General features: G+C 43.8%; 1 protein-coding gene across 1 annotated transcript in view; it reads left to right on the top strand.

Moving 5' to 3' along the window:
- The window catches only part of LOC126426455 (uncharacterized), a 125,014-nt gene extending 102,912 nt beyond the window's left edge, over positions 1–22,102 (top strand). Inside the window, exons 9-11 of the mRNA XM_050088369.1 lie at positions 1,843–2,018; positions 10,731–10,939; positions 20,506–22,102. Of these exons, the coding sequence (XP_049944326.1) occupies positions 1,843–2,018; positions 10,731–10,939; positions 20,506–21,983 (1,863 nt within the window). The 3' untranslated portion in view covers positions 21,984–22,102. The remainder of the gene's footprint in view (positions 1–1,842; positions 2,019–10,730; positions 10,940–20,505) is intronic.
- The last annotated feature ends 5,301 nt before the right edge of the window (positions 22,103–27,403 follow it).

Here is a 27,403-nt window from a genome sequence, read left to right as displayed (position 1 = left end):
TCTGTCCCACTTCCCTCAGACACTCCCGACGGCACCCATGTCTGTGGTGAGCACTCACATTCCAGGACAACATACCGGGTGATGCTAGGGTAGATAGAAGAAAGGAAAACAGAATGGGCAAGTGCGAGAGGGACTCACGCACAAAGGGTTCTGTACAAACTCCCCAACCTGGGAATCGAGATTCCCAATGATTTTTGCCTATTATCGACTCATTGTAACTTTACTGGCAAGATACTGGTCCCATGAATACCAAGATCGATTCAGAAATTCTATGTTATTTCCTCAGCTCAGCCCAAACAAATAAGAACAAGCAAGCAGAGGACTTTAGTTTATGTATGTAGGGAGAGAAGATTTAATAACACATTTCTGTTTGCGTACTAAATCATGAATACAACATACATTTTATGTTTGGATGCAGTAATGTTCGTATGTTGTACTTTCAACAGGTCATGAATACAATGTATGTCCAAATCGAAAACGACATTTTTATGTGATATAATTAAAAGTTAACAAGTTTCAGATTTTTTGCTTTACTTGTACCGGAAAACTTACTTGTTGCCAAATCTTATGATTCCAAGTCAATGGAAGGCACCCTATAGGTTTCGATGAGTGAGTTTTCGATTATCAAAACACGAGACATAAACGGCCGTTCGTATCTGTTGACTGGAGTCAGTTATAAGCTTACAGTTTTTACGCCGCCATGGGTCCGTATACCTTTGTATGTGACATAATTTGAACATGATACCCAGAACTTATCCAGAGAAAAAGATTCCCAACAGATGGACAGACAAATAGACTGATAAAAAATAATACGAAAAGTATTTTCTAGAGTTATATATTTACCATTATGGATTTTAAGATTTTTTCCTTTATTTGCACTGTGAAATCTGGCTTCTTCCTAAATGTCATGATTCTAAATCAACAGGGAGCACCTTATAGATTTTTGTGAGTGATTTTTCAAGTATGAAAATGTGTAATTAAATGGCCATATCTTTCCTGCATTGACTTAGAAGCCTACAATATGTACAACGTCAAAGGAGCATAGACCTTAATATGTGACATAAATGTGAACTTCGTACCCGAAAATGGTCCAGAAAAAATGATCTTAACACTCGGACAGTCAATACATTCCTTCAAATCTGCAATATTCGAGACGTGTTCAGATACAGACGACATTGTGTTAGATGACGAGCAACAAACGCAAATTTTCGGCAAAAGCCATCAGCCAGGTAACAGACAAACACTACAACATTTTGAGTCAAACTGACATTTCGTGTGTGCACAATTAACTCAGATAATGTTTCAGATATGGAGCGGCTGATGTCTATCGTTACGTTTGTAGAAGGTCATAACATGTGTTCAGGTTTCTCACAGCGTTGGTAACGAGTAGAATTTTGACGGATTTGTCAACAGTCTGGCCATTCTATTTTCGAAAATCGTTCAAAAGTTTGAATAGAATCTCCTCAGAGTTCCAGCCACGGCATGTGGCTTTACACGTAGGAACTCGACGCTGCTGGCAGCTCCAGAACATTTCCGTTGGATACATCGTCACGGGAGTATACATACATACATTGAGACGTCTGTAATGCCAACTACCAAGAAATATCTGCACCTCTCTTATCTGATGTCACAGTTTGAGAAATTTATTTATTTAATAAAACCCCACTAGGCATCTGCTGTGCATTAATGTTTTTATGCCTGTACAAAACTGAATGTACTACATTCATGCGCTGGCAGTAATTTCAGTGTCATGTAATAGTGCTACATGTAACTGTATACTAAGACAGGCTGCTGCTTGTGGATGTTACGAAAGTAATTTGAACTATTTTCTGTGTGTCTCAGGGTAACCACGCAAGTGATCAGCAACTCCACGGTTGGATTAAGGACATGGAACGTGTGAAAGACATGCTGCGCACGAAATTAACCGGATGGGTACAGGACTTGCAATTCGCCAGCAAACAGGTGGAGCACTACGAGGTGGAAGAAGACAAGGACGAGCTAGGGCACGTGATATTCAGGTATAAACCAGTGTACACTCAAATGTCTGTCGTACTCACTATGGTTTATTGGAGTTTATCTCACTTTTATCCATGGAAGTATTCATTAAAGTTATAGAAAAAACACAGGGATCATTTAATTCAGAATGGAGTAGAGAACTAGCATTAATAGACAGTAATGAAGGACATGGTTACAGAAACTCGTGATTTACAAAGGTTTTTGACTCCGTTTAGCCTTCGATATTTTGATTCGTATTGTGTCTTAAAATGTGCCACGTATTACGTAACAGACCAGCGGAGAAAACTGACACAATAACTGATGTTACTGCATTTACTAGAGAAAGTATTGATGGTTACAGATACTTCCAAAGTTTTCATAATTTGTGGAAACAATGATGTGGAACCTGACACGAAAAGTGAGCGTGTCCTCGTCTAATTCGGGACAAAAAAGAAAAAAAAACCACTTCGGGAGAAATTACGGTAATACCATGTAGTAGCGACTCTAGTCCAGATACAGGCATCCAGTCGGTGAGGGAAGGAAGCCACAAGTCATGTTCATCTCAATAGATGCAGGAAAAATCTAAGCAGCGATGAGGGAATATGGGAAAATGTCAGCAGAGGGCAGGAAGCTGACAGCCATCGTTCTTATATTTTGTGCTGTGGTTGGTGTGTTTAAATCAGTCCGTAGCATAGAGCATAAATACTGGAAGTTGCGAGCGGGAGGAAAGCGGAATAGTCTCTCGAGTGGTTGACATATGGGGCCGTGGAATGGAATAGTGTACGAGATGTGTTGGCACTATGGAGGGTGACCAAGTGACTTCCTATGTCGGAATGGACAAGCTCCCAGCAGGCACCACAGATCTTGTGGCGGTGTTGTTGGATTCTTTTAGGTGGCTTATTGTGGGGTAGCTATGGAGGTGGAAGACGTGGATTAGGATTGACAATTAGACTCAGTCGTGATTGCTATCAATTAGATGAAAGACTTCTGCAGTTATATCTGAAGAGGTCGGTAGGGGAGTCACTTTGGGATGAGTGTGTCTGGGAAATGGACTAGGTCTTCTGAAAGGAAGGTGATCAACCGACATCCACAGTTAAGTTCATCGTGAGAATTGATGTCGGTAAACAGCTGTGGAGAGGCAGTAGTCAGCGTGAGGAACGAAATTATGTGCTATAGGATGATGACAGAGACAGGCAGTAGGACAGATCACAGTCAGGGTGGTAAAATACACACTCAGTATAAAGTATTATGCAGGATGATTGAACATGATTTGTAGCCAACTGGAGCTGTTTTTGAGGAACGGTATTGTTACTCCACAATGTTTATTGTGTGGGGATTTTTTGTTTGCTACTCCACATCTGTCATCAGAACTGTGAGTGGGTTACTGGTTCACTGTGTATACACATGCAGATAGTTTGACGGGATAAAACTATCGATATTGTGTCAGGCAGTGGGAATGTTACTGTGATTTCAAGACAGGGGTGCACTACACAAAGGAAGCAGCTAATCGGATAGCAGAGTACTTGTGGAGAGTGCATGGGGGGTTTCAGGGTAGCCAGTAGTTTGAGGTACTCTCACGAAAACTCGCCAGTTGGTACACATTTAGGGAAATCAGATAGCTTTCAGAGTAAAGTCAGTTCGACTCTAAAACTTTTATCAATCAACTGTCGAAGTATCTGTAACATTTTTCCCAAATTTACTCTCCTCCATGAACGTTCTCAGCCTCAAATTATTCTTGAATTGAGAGCTGGCTAAGACCCAAAGTAAAAAAATTCTGAGATATTTAGCGAGTCTTGAAATGTTTATCGGAAAGACATATTCGACGCCATAGGAGGGGAAATGTTCATTCCAGTTGACAAAAAATTTTCTCTTTACTGAGGTTGAATTTGAGTGCAATAGTGAAGTTACGTGGTCGCACTTAACAGGACTAGGTGAAACCATATCAGTTGTTGGGTGTTTTTACCACCCACCCGACTCCGCTGGGACAGATGTGGAGCCATTCAATGAAGGTAAATAGTCAGCATTGCATAATTACCCAGATCACGCGACACTAGCTGGCGGTGACCTTAACCAACCGAATATAGACTGGAACGTCTATGGATTCACTGCAGGTCGTGCAGGAAGACAGTCTTGTGAAGGACTTTTGAGCACATTTTCCGAAAACTGTGTTGAGCAGTTAGTTCGTCAGCCGGCATAAGCAGGCAGGACCTTATCGATGGCGTCAGCATAGAGATGGGGATTAGTGATCATGATGTTATCATAGTGACTATGGTTACGAAAGTCAGTAAATCAGTCGAGAACGCTAGGAGAGTTGATATGCAGTTGTCAGCGTCTCACTTAGACAATAAAATACAATCATTTAATTCCAGAATTATGGCCATAGAGGAATTATGGCTAAAGTTTAAAGAGACTGTAAATCGTGATCCGGAAATGTATGTGCCTACTAAGTGGATCAAGGGCGGAAAAGACTCGTCGTGCTTTAATAACAAAATTCCGAAAATGCTGAGGAACGAAAGGCTGTTACATTCTCGGTTCAAAAGAGAACGCGCAAATGACGACAGCAAGATTTGTAGATATTCGTGCGTCTGTGAAAAGATCTGTGCGCGAATCATACAACAGCTACCACCGGAGAACCGGAAAAAGTTTTGGTCCTCTGCAAAATCGTTAAGCGGATCTAACGCTTCTATTCAGTCACACGTTGACCAGTCTGCTTTGGCGCTAGAATATAGCAAAAGGAAGGCCGAAGTTAAAAATTCCTCGTTTAAGAAATCGTTCACGCAAGAGAATGGTACAAACGTGCCGTCGTTTGACCATCGCACAGAGTCCCGTATGGAAATCATAGTAATGAGTACCGCTGGCGTAGGGAAACAGCTGAAAATAAATAAGTGGCAATGCCTAGATGGAATGCCAGTTTGGTTTTACAAAGAGTAGTGTACGGCATTGGCACCTTACTTAGCTTGCATTTACCGCGAATCTTGCGATCAGCGCTAACAACCAAGCGAATGGAAAAAAGTGCAAGTGACTCTAGTGTATAAGAAAGGTAAAAGAACGGACCCACAAAATTACAGACCAATATCCCTAACACCTGTTTCCTGCAGAATCCTTGAACATATTCTCAGTTCGAGCATAAACAACTTTCTTCAGACTAAGGAGCTTATGTGCACAAATCAACACGGTTTTGGTAAGCATCGCTTCTGTGAAACTCACCTTTTCCTTTTCTCGCATGGTGCACTGAGAGCTATGGATGAAGGGCAACAGGCAGATTCTATATTTCTAGATTTCTCGAAAGCGTTCGACACGGTTTCCCATTGCGGGGTGCTAACGGAAGAACGAGCACATGGAATAAGTTGAGTGACTGCAGGTTGACACAAGATGACGTCGACAAAATTTCTAGTTGGTGTTATGAATGGCAGGTGGCTCTTGCTGTAGAAGAAAGTGGATGAGCAGCAAAAATTAAGCCGTAATATCCGGATACGGCACTCCAAGTGTCCTGCTTACCACAGTCACTTCGTTGAAATATCTGGGCGTAGTGTTGCGAAGCGAGATGAAATGGAATAAGCATGGGAGGATTCTGGTAGGGAAGGGGAACGGTCGACTACGGTTTATTGTGAGAGTTTTGTGAAAGTGTGGTTCGTGTGTAAGGGAGACCCCATATAGGACGCCAGACCGACTTCTTGTTCAGCATTGCTCGAGTGCTTGGGATCTGCACCAGGTCGGATTGAAAGAAGGCATCGAAACAATTCAGGGGGAGCAGGTAGACTTCTTACCGGAGTTTCGATCAGCATGAAAGTGTTACGTATATGCTTGGGGAGCTCAGCAGGGAATTGTTGGAGGGAAGAAGACAATCATTTCGAAGAAAACAACTGAGAAAGTTTAGAGAATCGGCACTTGAAGCTGGTTGCAGAACGACCCTAATGACGCCAGCATACATTTCTGGTAGGGACCACGATGTCAAGATACGAGGAATTACGGCTCCTAAGGAGGCATATAGACAGGCGTCTGTCCCTCGCTCTGTCAGCGAGCGGAACAGGAAAGGAAACGACTAGTTGTGGAACATGGTACCCTCCGCCACGCACCGCACGGTGGCTTGCGGATTATGTATGTAGATGTAGATACAAAGGACGATAGTTGAGAGGAATTATTGGTTTCATGTTCGTAAATTTAGTGAAAACACTTTTGACTTGGTTTCATTTGGAATCGTGAGGTTTTATCTATTCTATTTCATTTGTTTGGTCTTATGACTGCATGCATGAGGCTTGTGGTGTAATAGGTGGCCCCATTTGTGTGTAGATAAGGACATTGACAGGAGTTTACGACGGCGGTGACGAAGCTACAGTGGTGGTGGATGTGGTTGGAACTTCCTGCACCGGCAGTGGTGGGGGCGTTGGGGCGGGCCGCGGTTTGGGGCTGGCGACGGTGTCGGCGACAGAGGCAGCGACGCTGCTGGAGAGGGAGTCGACGGTGGCGCAGGTGGCGGCGACGGTGGTGGAGCATTTGACGGAGGCAGTGGCGAAGGAGCTGCCAGACTACGGCTCTCTGTGAGTGGTGAAGCAATGAAGACGACGACGAAGGGTGGGAGATGATCGGCGAAGAACCACTGGGAGAGTCCAGGTGAGAGCTGAGGTGCTGGCGAAGTATAGTGGGGCGTGTCAGTAAAACGGAGGATATACTTCGGACTGGAAATATTGAGAGGACATTTTGGGGTTAACATGAGTAAAGCGAGTCAGAGAATATACTCCAGCCGAGAATGCGCTCATCGTGAGTAAAAGGGTGAGGGATGTTGCTCAAAACAAAGAACGTTCTCCGATTTCGTGTGAACAAAACTAGAGGAGCTTCTCACAACCGTAAAATACTGAAGCGAGATCTGTAGCATTCTTCGGGTTGAGTAAGTTCTGTTAAGTTTTACCTACATTTTGGCAATGATGGCAGAATTCATATTGCTTGGGAGGCAGAAAAAGAAATATATAGCCGAACGAAGTGCTGAATTGAGGAGCTGTAGAAGTTTATATCGCTTTGACAATAAGAACATTATCTGCGGACTACCTCTCAAAAGAAGTGAAAATTGAAACATTTTTATTGCTATATAGTTGACCCAAGTTTTCAGACTGACGTACGAGAACATTTAGCTGTAGGCCTACACCAAGCAACCGTGTCGCTGACTTTTCCAGACGTTCACCATCATGTCTTCTCACAGCGTAAGTCTTATATAGTGTGATGTTAGAAATAAGTAGGGTTACCAGAAAAATTAACTGGTTTATTGCAAACCTAGCGACCTGTTACTCGTAAGGAACGCATGGTGGGCCGCTTACGTGCTTGCCACGCGAGCAGACAGTTGTGCGTCGTATTTAACCAAAATTATCTCGTGTTGGAGAACTGTGACAGAGTTCCGATTTGGTGTCATTTAGTCTTAAGATTTCGTTCGCATAATGTGTTCACCTAACATCTATAACTAAAAAGTTTTCCACATGTTGTAAATTCGGTAACATCGCAAGTAAATACATTTTCGTAAACTGTACGTAGTTGTCTTAATAATTTGTTGCCGCACATAAAATAAACAAAATGAAACGTAGTGCAACTCTGCCTGAACACGCTGATGCCGGTTCCAGACATGTCGCCCGTTTGAGCGAGCTGAATGACACGTGACACTGCGCGTGTTTTCTGTGCCGGACACGGCAGACCACACACACCGAGAACTCAGCAGGGAGCAGAGGTAGTGAGAAAAAGGAACCCTCTCGTCACAGATTATGGCTTCGAATGTTTTGCTCGTAAGAACTTTCTCAGAAAATGTTCTTTTGCTCGGAGAATCTTCTCGAGAGAACGTCGTCTTGTCTATTCATACGACCCAGCGTGTTTACCTCCTGTTGGATGTCAGTACAAAGGCGATAACCAAAGACGCATGAGGGGTCAAGAGCTCCAACGGCAGTGGTGCAGTTTAGGTACCGCCCTCCTAGTTCAGGCAGCGCACCATTTCGTGTCTCTTCTGTAGTTCACGTATTGCCATTTACAGTCGGTCATTTGTAAATTTCGCCAATCCACTTCATTACTGGACTCGCATGGTACCTTCAGTAACGGCTCCAGCACTACAAGCCAAAGCCGCCTATAGCACACTGACCCTGCCTCTGTACCCTAGTTGACGACGATTGCCTTCCGTGGCAGCGGTCTGCCTCGCTTATCGACACTCCACGTCCCTGTGGCGAGTATTGATTGCGTCTTCTGTGGATTCGCCACTATGTGTGCCAACGCACGTTCCCCCAAAATGAATATGGCAGTCAGTATTGTACTATTACTACTGTGTAGTACATAGGCAAATTGTCCAGAAGTTTCCGGGCTTTCTTTACCTTTTTAGTGGAGATTGTATGTTCACCTCAAATGGTTCAAATGGCTCTGAGCATTATGGGACTTAACAGCAGAGGTCATCTGTCCCCTAGAACTTAGAACTACTTAAACCTAACTAACCTAACGACATAACACACATCCATGCCAGAGGCAGGATTCGAACCTGCGACCGTAGTAGCTGCGCGGTTCCAGAATGAAGCGCCTAGAGCCGCTCGGCCACACCGGCCGTATGTTCACCTCCTTCCTCCACTTAAATACTTTCTTTGGTTGCCTTATGAAATGAACGGTTCCATTGCGTTAAAAACAGCCCTTTCCCGAAATTCTTTGCCAAAAAAATCTCCGTATAATGTTTATTCAGATCATTGTCAGTATGCAGCTACTTCCTGTCCCAGCTTGTCAGTGAAGTAGGTGTGGTACTGTACCTCCAAGCAGAACAGCGTGCTGGTGTACGCAGCGTGGAAATGATTTGCCAGCCTTAGCTCCATGGCACCACATGTCTTATGGGAGGGACTGCTTTCCGGTCAAACTGGGAACCCAGACATCACACGGAACTCATTATGATGCAGCTTCATGCTTTAACTGACAACATCGTTGTCAAGTAACAGTGATAACCAAGGACCATACTACAAGGAGTACAGGGAGTAATGATTGTTCTGCATTGTATCTCGCAGTATGGAAACTTTCCATCGTTGATGGGCTATAGGGAATGCAGTCGTAGATTAATCAGGAAAAAAATTGTCTCATACCCGATTCTGAGGGCTCCATTCTCAACATAAGATGTATCTGACACAGATGCATCGAATCGATGTACGGAACACTGACCTTAGGACAAAGTTTTGCGGCCAACAATTTCTGTATGATAATTTTCACTGCCAAACTAGAGACCCGCACCAACCAATCACGAAGCGAGACGGAGCGAATGCTTCAGAGCCAAGTAAACCAACATTTTTATGCAACATTACGTCAGCAGACATGTATTTCCGCACGTCAAGCATAGCAGTGTGAGATGGTGGGATGCACACTGCCGGATGTAAGCGAAAACATTATAAAAATGCCACAACTGATAATGAGTAAAACAAAACACGTATTGTGAAATAAAAACACGTTTGGTATTTGCAAAGACGGATTTCAAATAGCTTAAGTCATCGTATGGCGCTGTCCTTAGCCGTCGGATTACCTGAAAGGGACTGAATAAGTGGACCTGCTTGACGGTACACTCACGATTGTCCATTGAACTCACCTTCCTGTGAGAGTTCTGCTTTCAGCTGTCATACAGTCTTTACGGAAAATTATCGCAGATGTCACATCACCTAAAGCAGATAGGAAACTCCCTGGCAGGTCAGAGCCGTGTGTCGGATCCGCGACGTGCACTCTCCACTGCAGAGTGAGGATTCGGCCAGGAAGCAACTCCCGAGGCCTCTGGTCACTGCAGTGCCCATCCTTCCGGGAGCGCTGGTCCCGCCAGCCGTGCAGGGGAGCTTCTGTGACGGCTGGAAGGCAGCGGCTGAGCTACTGGCGGAAGTAAGGCTGCGACGGCGGCTCTCGGTTTGTGCCTACCTAGCTCGATGTCTATTTTTATAAGGACGTTATATTGGCCATTGACCTTAAAAATTATTTGTTTTACTATTGCAGTTTCGACCTTATGAGTCATTTTCAAGTGGAAGATTTTGCTTCAGCTCATGACAGACAAGTCTACATGTCAGCGTCTAAAATCATTTGAACAAGTCATTCATATCCTTAACATAAATATCACATGTTCACTCTCTTGAAATGCATACGAAATTCTTCTTTAAAGAAAAGAGGTATTCTGCGGCAAGCGCTGCAGTTCTGCTGCTTGATGTGTCTGAAACCACTTAAAACGATACAGCAGCACAGAACGGAGTGGATGACCTGCAAGAAATAGATACAATCCGTGTCTCACTCAAGTGCTCTGAAATCTAAAGATGAAATCTCGATGCGCTAAAATGCTAAAAAGACCAATGGATTTGCGATTGTTTGCTGTGATACTATGCATCCTTTAAAGAATGAAAAAGTTCCAGGTTTGTGTCCCAGTCTGGCACACAGTACTCATCTGCCAGGAAGTTTCTAATCCACTGGTGAGTGGAAATCCGTTCTGGATACTTTTAGCCGCGCGGAATAAGCCGAGCGGTCTGCGGCGCTGCAGTCATGGGGTGCGCGGCTGGCCCCGGCGGAGGTTCGAGCCCTCCCTCGGGCATGGGTGTGTGCGTGTGTGTGTCCTTAGGATAATATAGGTGAAGTAGTGTGTAAGCTTAGGGACTGATGACCTTAGCAGTTAAGTCCCGTAAGATTTCACACACATTTTTGGATACTTGTACGTTCTTGCATAAACTATACATGCTAGGTTTTCAACTTTTAACCTGGCAGCTTGTGTGCTACAGGCGGCCGCTGTTGAGTGAACGCCTGCTGCGCTATCAGCCGTGGAGCCCTTCCTTTGACGACGACTTCAGTGCGCTGTGCGAGGAGCGGCAGCCAGAGGCGTCGCAAATGTTCAGTCTGGCTGACGATCTGTACGCCCTCCATCGTGTCTACTGGGTCACTGCAGCTGAGTACATCGATTCATTCTACAAAGATGGCTTCAAGGTTGTAGGTAAGTTTAATACTGGGACCCGGCCACTTCATGGTTATGCGCTGACAACTGTTCAGTTGTTCGAGGAATGAGATTCAAATACCCTTCTCAATATGTAGTTTTAGCTCTTGCGTGATTTTGCACGCCACGCAAGATAATCTCTGGTGCTCTTTCCAAAGTCAGTTTTTCGATTCCTCGGCGACTCTCCGTCTGGATCTATGACAAGCTAACTACTTCATTTCGATGTATTATTGACTTATTCATTATGCAGGGACTAAAAAAGACTACGTAGACAAAATTTTGGAGTGTTTAGAGAAGATTAAAAAGAACAAATTTTACGTGACACAAATGTCACAGGTGTGATGTTTTGGAGACGTTACTCAACTGCCAGCTGAGTGCTAACGATTGTGTAACACACTCGAAACACGTGGGTGTCTCACAAATAATGTTTGCAGCCTCAGCCTAACAGGCAACCACCTCGCCTGGGGTGTCTGCCAGTGTCTGGTACACTGAACAACTCGTCTCCCTCCCGTAGGAGACCCGCAACACCTCTAAAACAGTGCCCATCCCACAGCACTTCGAACACCGTCTCTGAACGCCAGTGCAGATAAGACCTTCATACGTGTGCGACACGTGCCTCATATAAAAAAGTGTTCCTTTTTATCTTCTATAAACGCTCTAAAATTCTGCATACGTAGTTTTTTTTCAGACCTAGTCTAGGGCTTGTTTTAAAAATGGCAAATGGTCTCTGCAACATAACGGCTACAGACAAGCTAATGTTTTGTCAATACTGTCACTGGTGTAGTGATCTAAATCATGTGTGATCCTAGCACGATACTGTTCGTATTTACTATTTTTCTTCGACGAACAATATTTCGATTTGTAACTGAACAGTTAATTGTATGAGGTACACTGTTAATATTATCCTTAGAAGTATTAATACTATGAACTGTAGTAGGACTGAGGAAACACAGCTATCACACCTGTCTGCTGAACAACTTTATTTGTCCGAATCACTATATTTTTTTAATTTATTATTTTATTCTCGTTGCTGGACTTTATCTCTTACTCGATCATCTATCTGTCGTGCACCAGACATGAAACGAGTTGTAATCGTTCATTTCTCTCTTTGTAACTGCCTGATAGCTTCTTGTTCGGCAGGGAGTAACTCCATTTAGATGACAGGAAAGGAGGACAGTGGGCTTGTGCTCTCTCAGCGGAAAAATTATTTATGCCTGCCGTTGTCACTCTTGACCGCTTCAGGCAATCGAACTTGCAGGGTTTTCATTGGTAGTAAGCCGACAAATTAAGAAACTAAGGTGGTCGAAAAGGGTTACAACAGATAAGGAAGTAAGTTATCATAAGAATATCCGTATATTACAACCAGGAACTGTAATACTGACAAAAAAGGCCTTTCCAAAATTTCGGTTGTCGCCGATAATTTACTGCAGACCACCATAAGAATAATACTGGCACATAAAAGGAAATACGCATTGTTAGCAAGTTACCAAACAAGCAGATTCTTACCCCATCTGTTGCTAGACTGAGCTGCACTCTGCAGCATGTCTATAATCATGACTGAAACTGTTATGGACACCGAGAACAAACGTGTGAGGTTTAGTTGATGTTTGAATACCTCACGAGTGGCGACAAGATATTAAAGAATGAGCAGCGACAAGACCTTACAGAGTTGTGGACCACTAGCTGTTTGTCTGGAAGCTAACTTTAAGCCCGACGGTGTGGCCGTACGGTTCTAGGCGCTTCAGTCTGGAACCGCGTGACCGCTACGGTCGCAGGTTCGAATCCTGCCTGGGGCATGAATGTGTGTGATGTCCTTGGGTTAGTTAGGTTTAAGTAGTTCTAAGTTCTAGGGGACTGATGACCTCAGATGTTAAGCCCCATCGTGCTCAGAGCCATTTTATCTTCAGGGGAAAGTGGTCGTGATAATCCAGAGAGATCGGAGAGGTCGTGGCAGTTCGGTCGAGATAGGGGGGGGAGGGGGGGGGGAAGAAAAAACTCGTGCGAATCTCTTCTGAGCACGTGGCGATGTTTGAAATGGTTTGCACCATCCAGCAGGCTGCTACAACGCCCCTGTCTGAAAGTGTTGCCACCGCCACTATTAAAACCGTGGCGCTTCTCTACCGGCTTCTTTACGCATCACTGTCCAGCAGAACTAGTTGCTTCCCCATAACAGACCAACGTATCAGGAACTGAGCCCTGACCTGTTGTCGCTGCCATTGTGTAAAATCAACTAAATCGCAAATCCAAGCCTACAGATCTCACAAATACTTCCAGTCTGACGACTATCTGACCCAGTATCGCAGAACCATCTGGCCTATCCCAGTTACAAACGAGACCACCCATCAGTAGGACGAAAAACACGTCCAAGTTGCAAATTTTTATTTTTTATTCATTCCATGATTTGTTTCGGACCGAGACCCATTTTCAAATCACCATAACATAGTCGAAAATGGCATTTCCGAAGATGTCAATAACGTGCAATTAATATTTACAGCGCATACAGATAACTCATCGAATGAACAAAAACTTGGAACGTTTTTTCGTTCACTGATTACCAGGAGTTACTGACCCTAACTACTGCATCATACGGGAAGTTCGTAAAACCACCCATGTTGACTGTGCCCAAATGTACAATCGTTGCACAACTGCATCATCTACACAGCCTCAACTCGAATGATCTAATAAGTATAAAGTAAACGCATTATTCACGACACTAAACTTACATTCCGCATCCCAACAACTACATGCATTGCATCCTCACCCTCAAAGATATTGAGTTCAGATCCACAGTTTTCTACACTGTCAGTCGAGCTCACTGTCATCATCTCAACAGTTTCTTGTGTCGCATCCCTAACATGAAAGATATCCAATTTTGAACCACTGTTTTTCACAACATTCACTCTCTTTCAACGTCCACATATCGTCCAACAGATGACGATAACAGCCACAGCCACCTTCCATTTTAACATCCAAGTCACTTGTTCCAAAAACCAATCCAACTTTATCTTCAGCCACACCAAAACTTCAGCTTCAAACCTATACCTATAAAACATCAAGACAAAGCAGCAGCATAGCATTCCATCCATATGTCTGTTCCGTTAGCTCGAACGAGATCTTCATCACTCACATGTTATCTCAATGCTACAACTATACTTTAATGAAAATTGTAACACTGACGTAACACAGTCCCAGTCACTCTACACTCTACAAAGCACAGATAATTGCTACAACATACAATCAGATGGTACTGCCAATGGATGCTTGTGAGACATCATGATACCAGCACCTCATTCTGCAGATCAGAAACCCTGGGATTGGTGATACACATGAACAAAAACACTGCCACATTTTCCATATACTGAACAATCTATTGAAAAAGGATTCATTCTCCTCTCATCTATAACAACCCCACTTTACCAAACAACCTCAACAAGCCAGACTCAGTGCTTCAAATCTTAAAGATACACTCACTGTATCTAATGACTGCTCGACAATTCGGTACATACAATGTCACACAAATACGACCACCATATCTCTTGGTCCCAGTTTAAAATACCTGTCTATAACGCCACAAAACGAATTAAATATAGCATTTACAACACAAGACTATAAAGCCACACATTTTGTGAGCGTGTGGGTTGGTGATATTCTGTCATTCTGCGCAACAGATTAATCTGAGATGTACCCTTTACCCTTTGGCCCCTGCAAGATGAAATTTCCACCCCCACACTACTACAGAAGTCAGACGGACAGTCTTAACGTTCTAAAGAGAAATGCCTGAAAGACTTTCAGCAATAAATACCTTCTGGAGTCGTCCACTGTAAGGAGATGACACAAAAATTCACAAAACGTCTTACGTAACTAGTGCGATACTTGAGTACTGGAGTAGTGATAGTTAGTGTAAGAAAAACATGAAAGTAACGAAAAGTATTATTTATTTTGCAAAAATCCTGAGAAATCACAATAGCACTTTTAGTTATGAATTGAACATGTTATTTGCGAGTTCTTTTCAGAATGTGAAGTTACCTCTTAAGGATAGGATTCGCTAATGAAAATTCTATACAAAGTTAAAGATTGTTATTGACTTGGCAGAATGGCTGAGAGCTGCACCTACTCAACTTGAATAATTATCGGTTAGAATGTTGCTAGGCACAGTCGAGGCTGTCACGTGTGATATGAAGTGAAGGGTACTGTTGTGGAGGAAATTTGGGGGTCGCAAGAGCTGTAGCTGTGATGGCTGCTGTCTGCGCCACTCGCTGCCGACAAATAAGATAACTCTCGTTCTATCTGGATTGACCTTTGCCAATCAAACTCTCCCTACACCTTGATGAAGTCAAGGACTCCTATTCGCCCCTAGTCTATTGGCGTGGTACACCAGTCAGATAAACAGTCCACCGCGATGCCACTCAAAAATTCGCTCGTAGGCGTTTAACTATAACTCTGTCTGTTCACACCGCATAAGTGTGGCGGCCAACACAGTGAACAATGCTTAATCGCAAGGACTCAATATACAGTTGCACTTCGATTCGCTCTCGACAGAGGTGCTCTCCCAGTGAAGTACTGTGGAGAGACTTGTTCCTCGCTCTTTGAGTATATGTACAAGCGCGCACACACTCATTATGTGTTATCGCTCCAAGAGCGACAACTGAACGGCCCCTCTCCACGCCAGACGTGAAGGGGTACATCTTTCGATCTCTTCCATTACTCCTTCAGCTCAAGGCATCAGAAATATCGCCTGCCAATCAGCATTGCTCTTCTAAAACGGGAGAATGACGTTTCGTTTAAGGCGACCAATCCGGAAATCTGTAGTATTGGTGTTTGGCGTTTGCTGTCTCCCTGTGAAAATCTCTGAAACTGCGTGCTATGTGTAAAGAATGTGTAGGCTAACCGCTCCCACACAATGTAGCGGAATTTGCTTTTAAGGCGAACACGGGTTCGTCCTTCCACTCGGGCTAATGCTGTCTGCTCTACAGGCGGTTACTGGCCGACGTAGATAGCTTGGGACCGGCCTCCTGGGGTGCAGTTGCCTCTCTCGAGCTAAAAGCTCCTGTGACCGTCGTGTCTGGAATGTATGTGTGTACGCCAGCCTCGAGTATTTCAACCACAGTGCGCACTTGCGATTTATTAGTTATTTGCATATCGTTTACATGAATTCATACAATACTGGCTTTATCTTATCGAATTTGGGCTCGAATGAAGCGTCTTGATGTGCAGAATACGATTGTGAGGGCGGAATATGTAAGCAATGAAGGAGACCACGACGTCTTACAATTTCAGGAAATTCTTATGAGAGGCTGCTCATGACTCCATTACTTTCGACCTTCCTAAAAAAAATTAATACAATAAATAAATAAAAAAAACCTCTTATTTACTAATAGATCTAGTCAAGTTGTGTGATATCATACTGTATGCAAGTTTATATCACACGGCTCACCTATGATTTAAGGGTAGTGTCTTAGTATACTAATCAAAACGTCATGGGACCCAGGTTCGAACCTCACTACTGCTTAAATTTAGAATAAAAACCATCAGTAATGATGGATGGGGGGATAGAGCTTCAAGGCACTTTTTTCCCCTGCTCCTAAAACCCTGAAGAGTCAGCAGTGCTCAAAGGCATGAGAATGCAGAAGGTAATGGGAACCACTGGTGTCAGTCCACGGGACATGTGGTCTATAATTGAAAAGTGGTACGAAGACTCCTCCATTAGCGAAATATTCCGCACTAGTCGCACATTCGGATCTCTGGGAGGAAACTGGCAAGTGCCAGGTGTCCCAATGAATTATGTTTACTGTATAGCTCCTTGTCTGGCACACCATGCTTCTTTTGTTACTGTAAATCTTACTCAACAGCATATCTCCTTCTGCCTCGGTAACTTCACCTCTTAGTGTAGCCTCTGCTACATCAAAATCACTTATGTTAAAAACCCAAGGAATTATTACAAGAAATACCACCAATCATTTCTCTCTCCCTAACTTCCACCATGGCACACATAAACATGACTGTGTGGTGGTACTCTCATCAAAGGTATGCTGGTTCGAATCCAGGTGATGGAAGAAATTTGCATTGCTGGTATTTCCCCAGTAATGGGAGGGGGGATTGAAGCATAAAGTTTCTCATCACCAGACCTCTTGTCAGTGTTCTACATTACATTACCTCTCCTCAGTGTATCATGATACACTGATGTCTGTGACACTGTTGAAGGTGACACATGTGGTGTCGACGATAATCGCCTGCAGCAAATCGTCAATCGACCACCGCAGAGATGCTGTACACCTAAGCAGCATCGCCACCGCCTATGAGAAAGAAGTAGTAAGCCACTCCTCCTGTAGCTTCGAGGCGCCACACACGACAAGTATTTCCAGCTCTGCCAGTGCCTGGTACGAGTTCTGCCAGAGTCCAGCCTGAGTTCTGTTCTGTCTACGAGGGTATCAACAGTTCCATGACGACTGCAGAGAAGCGACGAATTTCTGCCTTCAGGGTGCAGTGTCGGCGTAACGTCACTCAGTCAAGCCTAGGCCAAGCATGCACGTACAGAGAGTCGATGGCCAACAACAGACACATATTTGGCACAGTTGTAGTAAACGTTCAGTGCTCATCATGTGCAGACTTGCACTGTAATGCCGCTCAGTGTTTTCAGCAGCTCCTGTGTATTCGAACCCCAATTAATACCACACGTGCTCACGCAGCCACAGCCACGAGGAGCTAAAGATAAGTGTATTGCTTTCCAAACAATAATGTGTTCTGATCATTGACTGTTTCATTTATCTACTTGTAAATTTATTAAAAGCATGACACAACAACATGTGTGTCACATGTGGATGTTAAGCTCTTAACGCATCCATTACAGTCACGTACACTCAACAGATAACTCCGAGTCACAGTTCTCTCACAATGCAAGGACAGTGCCCAATTACGTGGAGGAAGATAAGCGCTTGCAGTAAGGCGGTGGACCTGCTGCTCCATTCCTCTCTGCTGACATGGGCAGAGGACTCTCACTTTCTCATATCTTGGAATAATCACGCATCCCCAACCTACAAAAAACTCGAATTAAGAAGACAGGAAACTCGACAATGTGGGGATTCCATCATTCAGCCATCCTCTGTACTTGGGTAAAACCCACTGAACGAGGCGATGCTGTGGTAAGCTGTTGGCTTCAAACTTGATTTACGACCATATTTAGTTTCTCTGCGATGTCCCTACGCAGCTTAAGGGGAATGACACGACGGTTCCTATGGATGGACGCAGCTGTCCTGCTTCCCCGTTCTTCCCAATTCTGGGTTATGCTCTAATAGCTGTTTCACCAACAGGACGTTAACCCCTGATCTTGTTTCTTCCTTCGTCTATCCAAAAGCCTTAGTGGCCCCAGTGTTACTTCCGCCCATATAGCTTGGATCTCAGCACTCTCAAAAATTTACCATTCCTTACAGTCTTAGAACACCTTGCACTCTGTATCATATTTGCCGTCTCAGACGCAACCTCTACCAGCTGATTACATTGCCCTCTCTTCTGAAGTTCCTCAGACTTTGTCACAAATTGTAAACGTTCCATAATTGTGGGGAACAAAAGCATTTTTTCTCGCCTATTCTCTGGATACCTAGGCTTCTGGTGCGCCCTCCAGTTGCCACCCTTCTGTATCCTATTCGAGCGGAACTTCAGCTGGCTGGTTCTTCCTGTTCCAGAATAGTATGTAGACACTTACTCCTCCAACCAGCTATAATCCTAGCGTATATGCCTCTTCAATATGTAGATGATCCCGCTTCCAGCCTCCTGACCATTTCCATCCCTCCGTCACGCCTCCCTCTACCCACATCAACTTGTCAATCATACTACCCAGCCCACTCCAACACCTTGAATACATACACCCTTTCTGGCCGGCACCTGCATCATACTGTATTACCCTCGTAGTAGTTATTGGGAACTGACTGCCAGTGACTTGCCAGAAGCACGAGCCTTATCTTCACCATAGCACCATCATCAGCTTCAATGTACATGTGTTTATGTAGAGACGCTATGGCTTTTATTTTTTTGAAACCATTCATTTTATTCATTCTCCCATAAAAGCTATACTGGCCTAACTTCGATAGGCTGAAGAGCAGCAAAGTGTCCGAAGCTTGCGCACAACACGATAATGTGGTGGGAGTGGAATGAATAACAAAGAAAATGGAGTGTTTAAGACAAAGTCGTGCATTCGGCCTTTCACAGAATGTGCCTGTGTATAAGAATCTTTCAGATCTTATTCGTCTTACTGGGTATACATTTGCGCTCAACACGCCAATGAACTATATACATTGGATGATGTGTAGCATATCAGTATCATTCTCCTTTGATTTGTACCCCGAACAGGAATAGTGCTCGAGGAAAACAACGATCAGGACTTCTCAGAATGCAGTAGGTAAAGCCGTCATCAAGCTGAAGCCTGGTTTGTTCACCATAGTGCTTCGCGAGCCATTGTCCTACTGCAGGTTGTGGTCACTCGCCGTCTTCCTACTTTTGAACTAACTTACCCAGTTAATAATTGTGGGACAGAGTTAATTATTGGGTCTCCGAACAATTCTACAGTTCCAACATTTTCGATTTCCATAAATCAATATCAGAGGTGAAAGAAGAGATAAGTGACAGAAGGAATCTCAGGAGCAATGCCTGAATCACAAATGTCTGGAGTTGTAATCCCACATTCATCCACTCAGCAGCTGAGGCATATATGTCTCAATTGCTGCATTATTATCATTACACAAGGTACGAGTGAGACGAAGTAATTACATTTTTCTGCGTGTTTTTGAATGTATGCAAACAGAGTATTAACAGTAAATCGTTCATTGTGGTAAAGGAACTCCCAAAATCGTCAGTTACTGTATTTTGTTGCGCTTTTTCTCGACAATCTCGTGTTAACGAAACAAACTGGTGACAAATATGCTCCATCACATTTTTTTTTTACGCTGCGTGATGGGGTCACTAAGTTCACTGAGGAAAGTGAAATATCACAAAGACTAGAACTCAGCCTGCATCCTATTTCTTTGTACAGGACGCCTATGGAGTTATGTCAAAAGAGTATATTCTATATGGACGTAGTTAGATATAAAAACAAATATGTATCCAACGGATCAGTGTATGGACGATCACACCTTCCTCAGATATCTATGTGTCTCGCTGTCCCCCTTGATTTATTGCGGATCGTTCTAGTAATTCTGCTTAGAAAGACTTCCTCAACACTTGTGTCAATTTTCCATTAATCTTTCAACGTTGAGCCACATGAGGCTTTATTATTCTTCATATTCAGTTATTTGCGTGGTAAGATCAAAACCTATTTACTTCCTCATTTTTACTATGTCAAGAGCGATACAGGGACTCCTTGGACACCCTGTAGATGAAATAGACGTGCATAGTAACATGATATCTGTCTTTGTTAGTACTCTTACTTTGTGTTGACATGCCGCCTTACATAGCTCTGGGTAACTGAACCTGGGTAATGTGGGTAAACAACGCCCAGGCTCGTCATCCAGAGAAGACTTTGGATTCAGCTGCCTGCAGTGTACGGCCACCACCTACTTGCTGTCGTCTTCTTGCAGACGAGGAGTGGCAGCTGGAGGACAGAAGCCACGCTACGCTCTCCGTGAACACTGACTGCGTGCAGCTGTTGGTGAACGCCCTGGACCACCCCACGTGTCCGCTGGAAGACCTGCCACTGGAAGCCGTGAAGCAGCGCGAGCAGTGCCGCGAGCAGCTGTGGGACGACGTGGTGCAGAGGTCGCCCCACATACCCGTCACCAGCTACCTGGCCTACACGCAGAGGATAAACGTCAACCTCTGTCTGCTGGCCTGGATGGCGGTCAACTCGTACGGCATTTGTCAGGACGTCCCGTTTAGTATGATACAGTCGGTGCACGATGCTCGCTGCTATTTCGATAGTCCCGACGATCAATCATGTCTGCAGTCGAACGCTACAGACGCCATCTGCTCTGTTTCCAGAGCTATTCTGTTGCTAAAGTGTCGCGACTTTTCCTCCATTAGGACTCCCCATAATTGTACGTTCACTATTTTCGCAATTAAATTATTGCGTAATAGTAGCAGTGTACTGTATCAAAAGCTAACAGAAGAAACACTGAACTACAAAAACAGTTTGAACAACGCCACCTTGAAATACAAGGATTTCAAAATCGACAGCTTGAAGCCTTTAGAAATCTCATTTATATTGGTAAATATTATTTTCCGTTTTTCGACTGCCGGAGTATACATGTACCTTCCCCAGTTACGTAACTTGCCTGGAAAGATATTCTTGTCCTTTCAGATCACGTGCATAACCCAGATCCTGTGTTCTGAGGTGGTGTATCGTATGGCAGGCGTCCCTGACTTACCTACAGCAGTGTTGATAGACAGCGCCCTCACACTTCTCAGCTGTATCTGGCTGAACTCATTCTGCTACCAGATGTATGCTTGTGTTCGCCATCTCAGGCTTCCTAACCAGCTACTACCTGCTGAAGTAAGCCAGTTATTCTGTCGTGAGGTGCTGTGTGTGCTTATACCGTGGAGTACAGTATGTGTGGCAGCTGTTGCTTTGGAAAAGACGAGTAAATATTACCTGATCTACAGTCGCATAGTAGTCCTTGCAGGGATTTCAGTGTCTGTGGCATTCAATTTCATTTGTCTCGGACTGCTTGGATACATGTACCTACGTACTAGGTGCTCCATGCGGCAACTCAAAATTGTTGATAACAACAAATTTGCCTCAAAGAAGCAATGTCTTTTTATGTCAGTTAAAGCCATTATATTAAGTGGAATAGGAATTATTATTAGAATTGGGTTCCACCAAGCTCAGGGAATAGCGCAGTTAGTGTACTATATACATCTAGCTACGATGGTGCAAGGACCAGTGCTCTTCGTCTGTTTCATTTGCAATGGAACGACGCTCCCCATACTGAAGAACAGGATACTTCTTTGGTGGAACCCAACCAACATCCCTACAGATCTAGAGCTGTGTTCGGCAGCCGAGAGGAATCTGGCCAGGAGAAACAATGAACAGTCTCCCTTTTCAGAATCCTCGCTGTAGCCTCCTTCAGTATTTTTCGCAAATAACTGTCTCCACACTACACTGCATTAAGCCCAGCAGTAAAAATGGACTCTACCTGGTATGACAATATTAAATGTCATTAAATCTCATATCGTACAGCCAGTACTTCTCCTTCCTAACGTCTCCTTCATTTATAACTGTGTGCTTATTTGTGAGTGGTAGCCTCTGTCTACCTATTCTAATGCACTGAGACTACTTACTGAAATTGTTGGGAAATACTTCGTGTATACAATAGGTTGCGTCAATCACACGGCCTGTTATATACAAGGAAAACGCAGCACGTTGTCGGAGGAATTCCCGTTCGTCAGTGTCATCTACCGTCGCGATGGTGCATTTCTGGACACATCTTCGTAGGACGTTTTTTCTCCGTTTTCCTTCGAGGATCTGTCTTTGCAGTTTGTCGGTTTTATTAATGTATAATGTATGATATTAGTATATAACATTATGTCTGAAACAAGGAAATTTTCCATATGTGTGTGAAAGATGTACTTTTACATGATTTGTAATTCAAGTACCATGACAAGAGGCATTCAGATACTTATAAAATCAAAAGAGAGGGGCCAATGACTGAAGTGGTGATATTAGTATATAACATTATGTCTGAAACAAGGAAATTTTCCATATGTGTGTGAAAGATGTACTTTTACATGATTTGTAATTCAAGTACCATGACAAGAGGCATTCAGATACTTATAAAATCAAAAGAGAGGGGCCAATGACTGAAGTGGTGATATTAGTATATAACATTATGTCTGAAACAAGGAAATTTTCCATATGTGTATGAAAGATGTACTTTTACATGATTTGTAATTCAAGTACCATGACAAGAGGCATTCAGATACTTATAAAATCAAAAGAGAGGGGCCAATGACTGAAGTGGTGATATTAGTATATAACATTATGTCTGAAACAAGGAAATTTTCCATATGTGTGTGAAAGATGTACTTTTACATGATTTGTAATTCAAGTACCATGACAAGAGGCATTCAGATACTTATAAAATCAAAAGAGAGGGGCCAATGACTGAAGTGGTGATATTAGTATATAACATTATGTCTGAAACAAGGAAATTTTCCATATGTGTGTGAAAGATGTACTTTTACATGATTTGTATTTCAAGTACCATGACAAGAGACATTCAGATACTTATAAAATCAAAAGAGAGGGGCCAATGACTGAAGTGGTGTGTGCATGAAAGTGTAAATGGGTTTCTTGAGCTTATTAGTGGTTCGATTACATAGAGTGGCTCAAACAGGTATGGTAATAAAGTAACACATGACTTGTTGTGTGAAATGTGGCTTGAAGTGAACGCAAAGTGTCGAATGGCAGAGTTATATGAGATTAGCATTATTGGGTTTGTGAGACAAGATGGTGATTTGTTAAGCTAGAGGTTTGTAAGGGTACTATGGCAGATGTTAAAAGTTAATGTTCCATGTGCCACTCTTGAGCAAGGAAGAACATTACTTAAAGGCGTATTTACAGAAACAGTACTGTGGAAGGATAAACTTGTGCCAGTACTGTGAGTCCTGGAAAACATGTGCCATAGTAGCTTCACTAGAAGCACACAGTGATTCGTAATCAATAGACGGTCTCCCATTTGTTCAAATAAAACCTGAGTGAGCAAAGTAAAGGAGTGTCTGTGTGAATTTAGTATCCAGCCCAACTGAAAATCCTGTGATAATTAGTATTACGTGGAGTGATTTTCGTGAATTTTGCGTTTACCAGGCACCTGCAGTGTTAACCGCGATTTTCGTACTGGACGCAGTGGAACCAGAGGCCGCCACGCCACGAGGGAGGCAGGTGCCGGGTGCAGCCCGCCTGGCCGCTGGGGGGCGCCGGCAGCTCAACACATTCTGTGAAACCGTTTGACGAAGATTTGCAGGCCGTGCGCCTCGATTCTGTCAGCGCAGCGCCAAGCCAACCCTGGCCCGCTTTGCGTGACGTCACAAGAGCGCGCCACGGCCTTCTCTTTAGGTGGTGGTGGGCAGAGCCGACACGGGGCGCACTGGGGCCGCTTAGCGGCCCACCCAGGCAAGCGTCCTGCACCACCGGGACACGCGTAAAGTCAGCCCGACACAGTGGTAGTCAGCCCGACACAGTGGTCGCCAGCCGAGCCTCGACCCGCTGGAAAGTATCGAACCTCATCGCTGGAAAGCCAGTAGTTAACGGCTCTCATGCTACCTACTTATCCCCAGGCAGGATCTCGAGTTCCGAACGCAGTACTGGGAACATTCACAGCCAAGTCCAGGAAATTACTTTCGACTGGCTGTACGAAATACACAGTTCAAACTCAACAGGAAGACGGTCACTCAAAAAACATTACTCCCAGATTTGGATAACAAACTGAGATTATCGCTATCCAATTACCCCAGCCAAGTCAGTCACTTTGAGTCGGGGCACCACTGCCACTTAGCTAACATCACCGAGGTTTCCCTGAGCTACAATTCGCCGTAAACGCCCACTTTAATTACTATGCAACATTCGCAGATAACGACAGGAAAGTTCTTAAGCGGTAATGGATGCGCGCCAACGAGAACGCATTTTGAAACTCGAGAACACTGTGCGTCCTGACACAGAACTCCGCTCCAGAGCGCCCGCGACCCGCCACGTCGGCCACACGGTCGCCGACGGCCAGCTTTCGATTCCCCGAACTCCGAGCCTCACCACGAAATCCTTCTACACGTGGGCCTTTCAGCCAATCAGGAGCAGCAGAGGACTGGAAGCCCCACCACTGGCCACTCCCTGCTGCTGCTTACAGCCGCTGCTGTCACGTTCTGGTCTTCAAAAAGGCGAACCAGCGAGCAGATATGGGTGGTCAGGGAATCACCTGTTACAACCCTTTCACTCGTGGGGTATCAAGCATTAACTTCTGCAACCGATATACCTATTGAGATCTTTCCTCTGATATACCTGGAGACAAGCATTCTCGCAGCCGAAACTGCTTGAACTGTTGTTACATGTACGTAGTTGTTCGACAGCACACATGTTATTCAGACGATGTCCCGTGCCTAGTACATCATGCGTAACTCGCACCACTGTCGTCAAACGCAGCATTGTCAGAGCGACTCAGACTTGGGATCAGCAGTCTGCACAACCGCCACACTCTGAGACAGAGACGACCAACTCGCATCTGCCGAGGCTAAAGGCACAGAACTCAACGCTGACTGCGAGCATTCTCAAGCAGGGCGTCCTGTTTCCGATATGCAACAACAGTTTTCAGCGCACCAGACTGAAGTAGAGAACTCTGTCTCCAGCAGATCTCCAGAAACGCAACGCTACGCGAACTAGCCGAAAACCCGGACAAGAAACCCGAAGTAAACAGGCAAAGCCGCCACAAACACGATACTCCAATTAAAAAAAGTTTACACTCATCCAAATACATCACACGAAGAACAAGGTTTACAACTGGTTGGATGCAGATGGAATTAAAGCACATCTAACACAACTTATGGCACTTTAGCAAACCCTACAATAAACGATAAACTAAGAAGGTGGCAAAGAAACCACCAAATCGTTGTAACCTGCATTAAATCAGTTGCCTGGGCCATCAAGTCGTTCACAAAAAAATCCGAAAAAATTTGCCAACATCACAACACACCCATCAGATATCGAAACCCGAGAGAACAGTTTGAGTTACTTACCGATCTGAAGCAACAGTAGCAGAAATCACACTGCGCGCCAAACACTAAGCAAACGAGAAACCACAATGACTCACGCTCGCCTTTGTGATAATCACTTTTGACCGTGATATGTTGTTGTTGTGGTCTTCAATCCTGAGACTAGTTTGATGCAGCTCTCCATGCTACTCTATCCTGTGCAAGCTTCTTCATCTCCCAGTACCTACTGCAACCTACATCCTTCTGAATCTGCTTACTGTATTCATCTCTTGGCCTCCCTCTACGATTTTTTCCCTCCACGCTGCCCTCCAATGCTAAATTTGTGATACCTTGATGCCTCAAAACATGTCCTACCAACCGATCCCTTCTTCTAGTCAAGTTGTGCCACAAACTTCTCTTCTCCCCAATCCTATTCAATACCTCCTCATTAGGTACGTGATCTACCCACCTTACCTTCAGCATTCTTCTGTAGCACCACATTTCGTAAGCTTCTATTCTCTTCTTGTCCAAACTAGTTATCGTCCATGTTTCACTTCCATTCATGGCTACACTCTATACAAATACTTTCAGAAACGACTTCCTGGCACTTAAATCTATACTCGATGTCAACAAATTTCTCTTCTTCAGAAACGATTTCCATGCCATTGCCAGTCTACATTTTATATCCTCTCTACTTCGACCATCATCAGTTATTTTACTCCCTAAATAGCAAAACTCCTTTACTACTTTAAGTGTCTCATTTCCTAATCTAATTCCCTCAGCATCACCCGATTTAATTTGACTACATTCCATTATCCTCGTTTTGCTTTTGTTGATGTTCATCTTACATCCTCCTTTCAAGACGTACAACATAGCTACCCACATTCTGAAGCTATACTGAATTTGGCGACTGCATAGCTAACGAATACCTCATATTTATTATTCTGTGAACCACAAAAACTAGGAAAAAACTTAAAAGATCATAAACTCACGAAATCGGATAGTCGAAAAATTCAGATTGATAAGCTTTAACACAAAACCTAACGGATCAACTATTCAAACCACTCCTTATAACATATTGGAATCACCAAATAAAAGTGGAAGCAATACAACCTGCTATACCTAAAACTACCCTAAGAAGAAAATAACATAACAAAGAGAAAGACTCCTGACGTACATAAGAAACAAAATTAAACAGTAGGGAAATTCTATAGACCATACGGCACTAACCAAATGGATATGCTGCGATTGGCTTCAACGTTTTCAATGACCTAATAAGAAGAGAAACCCACCAAATGATGCGCGAGGTAATCACAAGAATTAGGTCCAACAATAGCAGTAGTTTTTTGGAAAAAGGTTCCAACAGGTCATAGCACACCATTTGCAAACAGCCATCCTTAATAGCAGAAGAGAATGTCATTCATTACTGACGACCTCAAAAAAGTTCCTCAAAGTGCTAGAAAAATATTCACGATCATCCACGGTATCCAAAATTCGATGAAACCGACGAAGAAATAAACTCGAAAATCCGAATGCAACCGCTTAACATCCACTACTTTATAAGATTGACGAATATGAAATGGAAAGAAAGCAGCTCAGAGACTGGAGGCACTGGAAGATAACAAAATAAATCACTCCTTTCACAAGACACCTGCCTCAAACACATAAGACATTTCTTCATCGCGGCCATGATACTGAAAATAGTCTCTCTAAAATGGATGCAAGATGATTTCCCAACCCGAAAGACCAAAAAACAACACCAAATCATAGGTTACCGTGCTCTCAGTGACAGGGAAAGCTTTC

Source organism: Schistocerca serialis, chromosome 11 (genome assembly GCF_023864345.2).
Source record: "Schistocerca serialis cubense isolate TAMUIC-IGC-003099 chromosome 11, iqSchSeri2.2, whole genome shotgun sequence".
In the NCBI taxonomy this organism is placed as follows: domain Eukaryota; kingdom Metazoa; phylum Arthropoda; class Insecta; order Orthoptera; family Acrididae; genus Schistocerca; species Schistocerca serialis.
The sequence above is the reverse complement of the archived record's forward strand: the minus strand, read 5'-3'. Positions and strand labels throughout refer to the sequence as shown.